The 8,844-nt window shown below is 36.4% G+C and overlaps 1 protein-coding gene across 1 annotated transcript; it reads right to left on the bottom strand.

The window, feature by feature from the left end:
* Positions 1-5,461: 5,461 nt before the first annotated feature.
* Positions 5,462-8,844, bottom strand: LOC100853163 (uncharacterized). The gene is made up of 5 exons (XM_059740222.1): positions 8,115-8,844; positions 7,766-7,915; positions 7,450-7,536; positions 6,571-7,232; positions 5,462-6,323 (listed from the first exon to the last, which is right to left on the bottom strand). The coding sequence occupies exons 1-5, from the start codon at positions 8,635-8,637 to the stop codon at positions 5,598-5,600; spliced, it is 2,148 nt and encodes a 715-aa protein (XP_059596205.1). The 5' UTR covers positions 8,638-8,844; the 3' UTR covers positions 5,462-5,597.

Consider the following 8,844-nt stretch of genomic DNA (forward strand, 5'->3'; position numbering starts at 1 on the left):
TTTGCCTAAGGTAAATTAGTTAAAAACTCGGGTTTTAATGAAATCGACGTTTTAAATAATAAACCGAGTTTTCTAAGATGCATGAAACGTATGAAAATCCTAAGTGCACTCATGCATTCATCTTACATTAGTTTTCTATGATCATAAGTCTTCCAAACATCTCGATCTTGTATCCATTTGATCATTTGATGAATTTTCGAGTTTATACCTGAGATTCTTAAACATTAAACCAATTAGTCACTTAACCATGATTTGTTATCATCAAAACCCGATTAGGAGAACCCTTGAGCTAACAATATATATTAGTGTTAGAAAATTATAGGATACTTTATAAAAAGAGGAAAGTTTCTTATAAGAATATATCATAAAAGGAAAATATCATAGGCTTAGAAATTGATTTAGAGAATTTGAAATATTTTCAATAGATTAGGTTGAAGCATTTTCTTTTTCTCTATTTATTGATTTAGTCTTGTCCGGGCTTGAAGATATGTCAAACATTGAGTTATTCTCTAACCCGTCGATTTAGGAGGAAAAAGGGTATGAAGGTATGAAGATTAAGGAATAACTTGTGAAAGAGAAGCAGGGCTGAAGCTCAAGGAATAAAGGTACCCTTAGGAATAAAAGTACCCTTAGGAATAACTAGTGAAAAACTTCCGCCGAGTTTATCCCATTTGGGATGTGAACGGTTTGACTACAAATAAAATGACCCAACCTCAAGGCAGCTCCATCTCTCACACCAACAAATGTAAAAAACTGCATCATGAAGGGATTTTACAATGAATCATTAATTCTGGTTCTGAGGTCCAAAATATGGAGAAGTGTGACATTACCACACTGTTAATATACTCCTCTTAATCCCTATCGTATGGGCAATAATCTTTATAACAAGGAATGAAAAATCTTTTTCCCGTTACATGAATCTGGATTTCATTTTGTTGGGAAAAAAAATGTTTCTAAGCATTATTTTTCCCCTCAAAAATGACATTGTACGTATTGATAATAGCTATAAAAAACATATATTGAATGACTAATAGAGGATATCGCACTTAGCCGTTTAGTCGTGCAAGGACAAACACATCAATGGATCATGATTTCACTCTAAACATGCCATGGCGGTTTTTTCCCTCACAAATTGAAAACAAATTAATCACTACTCCATGTGTAAAGTTCAACAAGGAGTTATGAAAAGATAACTACCAAACAAACGGATCCATCAAACCAGTGAAGTGCATTTGGATTGAGATTTATGGGGGGTTTAATGGAGGAGCTCTTGGCCTGGACATTGTTATGCTTGAGCAACTTAATAGTAATCCAAGACCCGAGAAGAATACAGTTACAGCTAGGACAAGCCTTAGCTAAAAGTTTCAATGGATATCTGCATGTTTCCAAGAGCGATAAATATACAGGTGAATATGAAACAACAAAGAAGGTAACTGGGAGGAATGCAACTGAATATAGCACAATTTTTGTCCACCTTTCCTTATTATGTATCATAAGGACAATAGTTGCGGCAAATGCCACCATCATCATTGACACTGAGAGGATTAAGAATGTGAAACCCAACATCAGATTTTGAGGAAAAAAGTGCTTGAAGTCTTGTAATTGAAATGAGGAGGTGAGAATCGAGAGGAATGTAGCCACTGAGGTCAGAGCAAAGGTAAGGGACAGGACATCAGTTAAGGTGAAAACTATGAAGAAAGGTTCATGGAGGAGTGGAAAACCAGAGTCTTGATTTGGTCCTCCTGATATGTAGGCTGCTGGGTGGAAATGAGAACAACAACAATGATGCAGTTTTCAGAGGTGCGCTTTAGCAATTCTGTGGCGTTGTTATGAAGCTGATCTGATCATAGGTTGTAGCAAATAATTCTTCAGCAATAAGCTTCTTCTGGTTGAGGTGCTTGGTGAAATAGGTTGTAGAAATTTCTTTCACTCGCTGCACATACATTCACACTGTATATATAAGAGCTAGCACTTTTGTATTGGCAGTATATACAAGTATAAATTCAAATAAGCTATCTTTAAGGATTTTTATCATAATATCAATTCTTATTTGGATTGTTTTTTAAGGAGCTTTTTACTTCAAAAAAATTTAATATGGAAATTATGATGAAATTATTTCATATAAAAACTATTTTTTAATCTATGCATGAATTTATTGAATGTTTACTAATACAATCATCATACCCAAATTGTCCCTTGAAATTATGATTTTAGCTTCAGTTCAGCTTTTAGTTAAAAGGAAAGGCCGAAATCAAAACAAGGGATCACAGAGGGTAAGTTTTGGAGCCTATAGCTAGCTTGAACTTCCTCAACATTAAATGGAGATGCTTTTATACACGAAAGAGTGTGAGATAATGAATTAATAGGATATGAAAGTCTACCTCGAATAAAAGCAATTCCTTTTGCAATTGAGGTGCTGGGCTTTGAATCTTTTCCGCTGCATAACCTGTTTTCTTCTTTTCCCCGCATTGTCTGTCTTTGTTATATATCAACCTTCTGGCAAGCATTTCCTTTTTCACCACCAGCTCAAAAATATCTATTTGCGGGTGCTTGATCGCCACATGCAGTATGCTCCTGCCCCTGTTATAAACATGCTCAATTGCCTGAGGGTGCAAATTGTTGCCAATAATAATGGAGTTTCGCCTGTCCTCATCAGAGTTATGTAACTTTGTGGAGATGCAACTTCTTTCTCTTCATCTTCTGGGCCTATATCTTCACTGAAGGAAGGTTTATGAGTCTCAAGGGACCATATTGGGGAGTTTTCACCTTTCTCTTGACCCAGGGAAGGTGTTGAGATTAGTTCATAACGTCCTTCCTTTTCATTGGAGAATGGTTTGGTATAATGACCATATTTGTGGCTCTTAGGCTTACTCCGGTCCTTACGAGGATCAGTAACCTTCCAGGAAGTATCTTTCTGATTAAAAACCTGGAGAGGTTTGTGGCTGATTCTAGTCTGGTGTTCTCCTTCCTAACTGCTTCCAACAGGGGCAATCCCCAATATGATTGAACTTCTGTGTGATGTAACGTTAGTAAAAGAAATACTAGTTGCACTTGAAACATACCAAAATCAGATATATATGAGATGGGTTTGCACACTTTGACTTGTGGCCCTTCATCATCTCTCTCCATGGTCTTATCTTTTTCTTTGAAGTTGGAGACACCTGTAAAGTGACAAATCAGACTGGGAAGAGAAAAGAAGATTCAGTTTGCCTTTTTCATCCGTTAACAAAATTTTCTCTAAAAGATAAATATACTGTACAAGAGAAGAGGAGTCGGTGCAGGAATTCATATTCACATCCGCTTTTAAATGCTGATGAATTGCATGCCAGAAGTTTGAACGGCAGCCATCTGATATATGAGTTTTATTGAATTTAAATTTAATTTTATTTTTTAGTTCATTTTTTTCTTTTCTTTTCATTGTATATTTTCTCTCTTTCGAGAAAACCGAATAGGTTGCAGAAGCAAGAGCTTATGCAAACTCGCAAAAGTGCTCAGCAAGGATAGAATACGAAGAATGGTGGCTTCATCTTTCCTCTGAAAAAACACTTTTCGGTCTTCTTCATTAAGGCATTCTTTATCAACTACATCAGCAAGAAACTTGAACATCATCTTTTTCCCATATTGAGCTGCCTGAAAGAGCGGCGTCTCACCATAATCGTTCTGCATTCTGAGCAACTGTGAAGCTTTCTTCAATGTTTCTCTAGCAGCAGGAAGGGTTCTGCTGGCTGTGGCTGCCTCGTGGAGTATAGTGTTTCCAGCATCATTCTGATGGGCGAGTTGGCTGAGATGGGTCTCCGGCAATTGTTCCAGTAAATTCAGTTCTAGATCAGATTGTTTGGAGTAAGTAGCTATGTGGAGGACTGTCTTTGTGTATAGTCATTACGTACATGGCCCTTCTGGAATATTTTTGCAAGGTTGGATCACCTCTTTCTCATCTCCATTCATCAGAGCTTTGTAGAGATCTCTGTGAAGCTCCTCTTTGGTACCTTCATCTGCCATGAAAGTGGAAACAGTAGAAGGGTTACTGGAAGATGGGTGTTTAGGTACAAGCTAGTGGAGAAAGTTAATGGGTGGATAAGATTCCTTTTCTCTTTAGTGGGGGATCCGACTCTTCATATTACTTGATATTCCAACTCTCGTGTTATTAGGTATGGATCTTAAGTTTACTAGAAATTATACTTCCAATTATTTGCTTTGTAAAGTTGAATCCCATAAAAATTTGATCAAGTTTATATTTGCTTTAGATGTTACTTAGTCTAGAAATCAAGAGAAAATCAGTTTTATTATTACATGCAAGTCTATTCAATTAAGAACAGATTTTCATCATACATACTTTCAAGAGTTAAATATCCCTTAAACTTCTGAACTTTTTGTATTTTGCTTCCTCCCATTTAAAATCCATCAATTTATTTAAAAAAAATTGCTAAATTGTGTTTGAATGATTTATATTTTTACTAACATGAATGATTTAACATTTCCTTGTATTTATAAGTTAATTGACTATGCAAAGAGATAATAATACGTGATAAATCTTTCTTTATTTTGCAAATGTTTTTTTTTTCTTATAGTGAAACTTATCTTTCAGTTTTCTTAACAATTAGATATTAAAAAGATTCGTTCATATCCACATGTATGGCCATACTTTTATGGCCTTTTTGGCTTTAAAATATGGGGTGTTTGCCATGTGCACGTGCCTTCTTCTAGCTTTACCTTTCTTGGTATTCATGCTTTTTATTATTGAGGGCCGGCTTGTCTAAATGGTGCTTGCCTTTTCATTATTACTGATTCTTCTTAGCATGGTTAACAAAGTTAAATGGTAAATGGTGTCTGCCATTTCCAATATTCAAGATATATTTCTCTATTAATTTGTTATTGTGGATCAAAAGGTTTTGATGCTAGATCTAGGACATGAATGATGTCTGTCTTTCAAGCTTTAGAGCTGTCTCTACCCCATCTTAAAACTTCCGCCCTGGTGATCTATAAAAATAAGGAAAAAAAAGAAGAAAAAAACAAAGATCAGCAAGTCAAATTAATTTCAAAAAATGTTGGTATTTATTATTGGAGATTTTGTAAGCATCTTTCTTCCTATGTTTGTTGTATTATGATATATACTTGATTCTTCAGTTCAAGGTGTTCCCTTTAAACAAACCGCTACTTCAATGCCACCTTGGTCTTGCCAGTTCTATTTATGTCATAGAAACAATATTCAAGAAAAAGAAATAAACAACAAACAAATCAAATCGTCTTTTAGTTTTTTAAGTTATTGTTTTATATTTGATTTTTCATTGGACTTCTGATGATAAATTAAATAAAAAATTGAGATTAATTCTTTCTTATTTTTGTTTGCATATGTGGCGAATTTAAGGAGACCACGTGGCCAAGAGATGCCCTATCACTTCCACTCAAATGTATTCAAATTTAAAACTCTCTGCATATGTAGAAAGGCAATACAGATCATTAGTTCACTTTAAACAAGCTAATTAAATTCAATATATGCAGTTTTTTTGTTCTTGTTACAGGCAAACTGAAGAATATTTGTGTAAAACATGGACAAGGATTAATGAAAATACAACCAAATGAGACGATCATTTCTTCTTTCAAACCGGAGTACGGTTGGGATGAGATTTATGGGGTTTAATGGAGGAGCTGTCCCCTCGGATACTATTATCCTCGAACGACTTATTGTTTATCCAAGGTTGAAGAGGAAAACAATTACACCTAGGACAAGCCTTCAGTATGAGCTTGAGGGGGTATTTGCAGGCTTCCAAGAGGGATAGGTATAGAGGTGAATATGAGATAGCAAAGAGGGTAACTGGCAGGAATGCAACTGAGTATAGCACAATTTTTGTCCACCTTTCCTTATTACGTATCATGAGGACTATTGTTGCAGCAAATGCCACCATCATCATTGAGACTGAGAGGATTAAGAATGTGAAGCCCAGCATGAGCTTTTGAGGAAGAGAGTTCTTGAAGTCTTGTAATCGAAATGAGGAGGTGAGGATTGAGAGGAATGTGACCACTGAGGTCAAAGCAAAAGTAAGGGAAATGACGTCGGTCAAGGTGAAAATCACAAAGAAAGGTTGGGAGAGGAGGAGAGGTAAACCCGTGCTTTGATTTGGTCCTCCTGGTATGGTGTAGGCTGCAGCAAATGCTACGGTGGCGATGAGAACGGCAACAATGGTGCAGTTTTCAGAAGTGCGCTTTAGCCAATCTGTGGCACTGTTATGAAGATCGGAATAGGTTTTAGCGAATAGTTCCTCTGGAGTCTGCTTATTTTCGTTGAGGTGTTTGATGAAATAGGTTTTGGAGACTTCCTTCACTCGCTGCACACATAATTAATCTTATAAATTTTAGGCTCCTAAACATATTTTTGTTTTATTAAACATCATAGAAGAGTTTTCAAAAACTGAAAACTATTTTCAAGTATTATTTTTCAAAACTGTTTTTGAAAATACTTCTTAAATAGAGCCTAAGTTTTGAACCCAATGTATTTTTGAAGCTTTCAAATTGATAATGCCATTAAGAAGTATGTGTGCAAAAGCAGGGTTGAATAGGATAATGGAAGCACACCTCAAACAAGAGCAACTCCTTTTGCAATTGGAGAGCAGGGCTTTGTATCTTCTCAGCTATGTAACCTGATCTTTTCTTCCCAACCATATGAAGTATGGAGTTTCCCCATTCGTCAGTCTTTCTTACTAGCCTCCTCGCTAGCATTTCATTATTCACCACCAGATTGAAGATCTCTATTTGGCGGTACTTGACGGCAACATGCAAAATGTTCTTCCCTCTGTTATTAATATGCTCAATAGCCTGTGGGTGCACATCTAGTATTTGTTCGACAATCTCTCGAATGCCTGACATTGTGGCCAAAAACAAAGGAGTTTCCCCGGTCTTTATGATGGGAGTTGTGTAATCTTCCTCTTCTCCTCCTCCTCCTTCTCTTTCAGTAAAAGATGATTTCTTACTTTCCTGGGACTGTCCTTGGGGGGTTTCTTTCTCTTCATTACCTACGGACAGGGATTGCAATCCATCTCGTCCCAATCCTTTCTCGTTTAAGGAAGTTCTGGGACCATATCTGTGAGTTCTAGGCTTACTGCGGTCCTCTCGTGGATTAGTGAGCTTCCATGAAGTGTCATTTGGAATCAACAACTCAGCAAGTTTGGCAGCTGATTCGTATCTAGCCTTCTCTTTCCTAACTGCTTCCAATATGGGCGATCTCCAACATGATTTAGCTTTTCAAGAATGAAATTAATCAAGTAACCAGTTTGGGAGTTGAAAAAGAAAAACATACTTAGCTTTTCAACTGTCAACCTCTTTTGATTAATGTGGCATCCTTAAAATGATGGAATTCAATTAAAATTTGTAGATTGAAGGAAAGACTTAATGAGTTAAAGTTCAGAAGTAACATGCAAAACATCAGCCAAAGAAATAGACTTTCATATGACATACCTAAATCAGATATAAATGAAACTGGTTTGCAAACGTGTAACCCTTGATTATCTCCTCCTTCGGTCTTATCTCCTTTTCTTGAGACCACTGAAAATTCAAAATACTTTATTCACGATACATAGTTGTGATTACTTTAAAAAGGGAAAAGGGGAAAAAAAACTATCTACTCAGATTTTATTTGTCACTTTAAGAGAACAATTTATTAATTTGATTACGCTTAGCAGTGGTCTTTGCTCCTACATGGTGCTCATACAAAAAGATATTGAAACAACAGTTGAGAAAACAGAGAATAAGTAAAAGGGGAAATGTACTATACAAGAGAAGATGAGCCGCTTCAGAGATCCTTGTTGACATCCGCTTTGAAATGCTGATGGATTGCAAGACAGAAGTTGAAGAGCGGTCATACCATCGTCATCCGGTAGATTAATTAAATATGGGTACCTCGTTGCAATTAACCCAGCCAAGTCTGGTTTGCATGGATTTTAGTAAGAAAATATGAAGGGAAAAAGATAAATTAACTTGAGTTAAATTAGCAGGCCATATATACCTTGAAGTATGAAATTTTATATTAATTTTAATTTTAAGAGAGACAAAGATATATATAGTTTTGCTATATTAAAAGAATTATTTGATTAACAAATATATAGACACTTTCAGGAACTCACCAAAATGCTCAGCAAGAATGGAAATATGAAGAATGGTGGTTCCATCCATCCTCCGAAAAAAGGCATCAATCCGATGTTCTTCAGTCATTCTTGCGCAGACCTTATCAACTTCTGTTGCCAGAAACTCAAAAACCCTAGTTTTCCCATAGCGTGCTGCTCTAAAGATAGGGGTCTCTCCGAGGAAATTGCTCAAACTCAGCAGTTCTGGTGCCTTGTTAAGCATTTCCCTAGCGGCATTAGTTGTGCTGTTGGAAGTGGCTGCTTCATGGAGTATAGTGTTTCCAGCGTCATTTTGAAGGGTGAGCTTGTTGAGATGAGTCTCCGGCAAATTTTCAAGTAATTTCAGTACTAGATCAGCTTGCTTGGAGTAAGTAGCCATGTGGAGGACTGTGTCCATGTGTATGGTCATTATGTGCACTGGGCCTTCTGGGATACTTAAGCAAAGCTGGATCACCTCTTTCTCATCTCCTTTCATTAGAGCTTTGTAGAGTTCTCTGTTGAGCTTGTCGTCATAGGCATCCATGAGAGAGAGAGTTGAAGGTTTGATGAAAGGATGGGGCTAATGGACCTACTGGTAGTAATTAGGGTTATATGAAGGTGGATTGATAGAGCTCAATAATAGGTGGAGTACACTTTATGAAATCATCCACACATGTTGTTTCTTTCTTCTTTTTCAACATTTTCCGGTTAGTGGAGAATATAACTTTTCATATAAAATGACTCATAACTT

Source organism: Vitis vinifera, chromosome 10 (assembly GCF_030704535.1).
Source record: "Vitis vinifera cultivar Pinot Noir 40024 chromosome 10, ASM3070453v1".
Lineage (NCBI taxonomy): Eukaryota > Viridiplantae > Streptophyta > Magnoliopsida > Vitales > Vitaceae > Vitis > Vitis vinifera.

Coding starts and splice junctions, on each gene's coding strand:
- LOC100853163 (XM_059740222.1), bottom strand. CDS start 8,637: ATGGATGCCTATGACGACAAGCTCAACAGAGAACTCTACAAAGCTCTA. Junction 7,233..7,449: donor TTCATTTATATCTGATTTAG/GTATGTCATATG, acceptor ATTCTTGAAAAG/CTAAATCATGTTGGAGATCG. Junction 6,324..6,570: donor AGGAGTTGCTCTTGTTTGAG/GTGTGCTTCCAT, acceptor TTATGTGTGCAG/CGAGTGAAGGAAGTCTCCAA.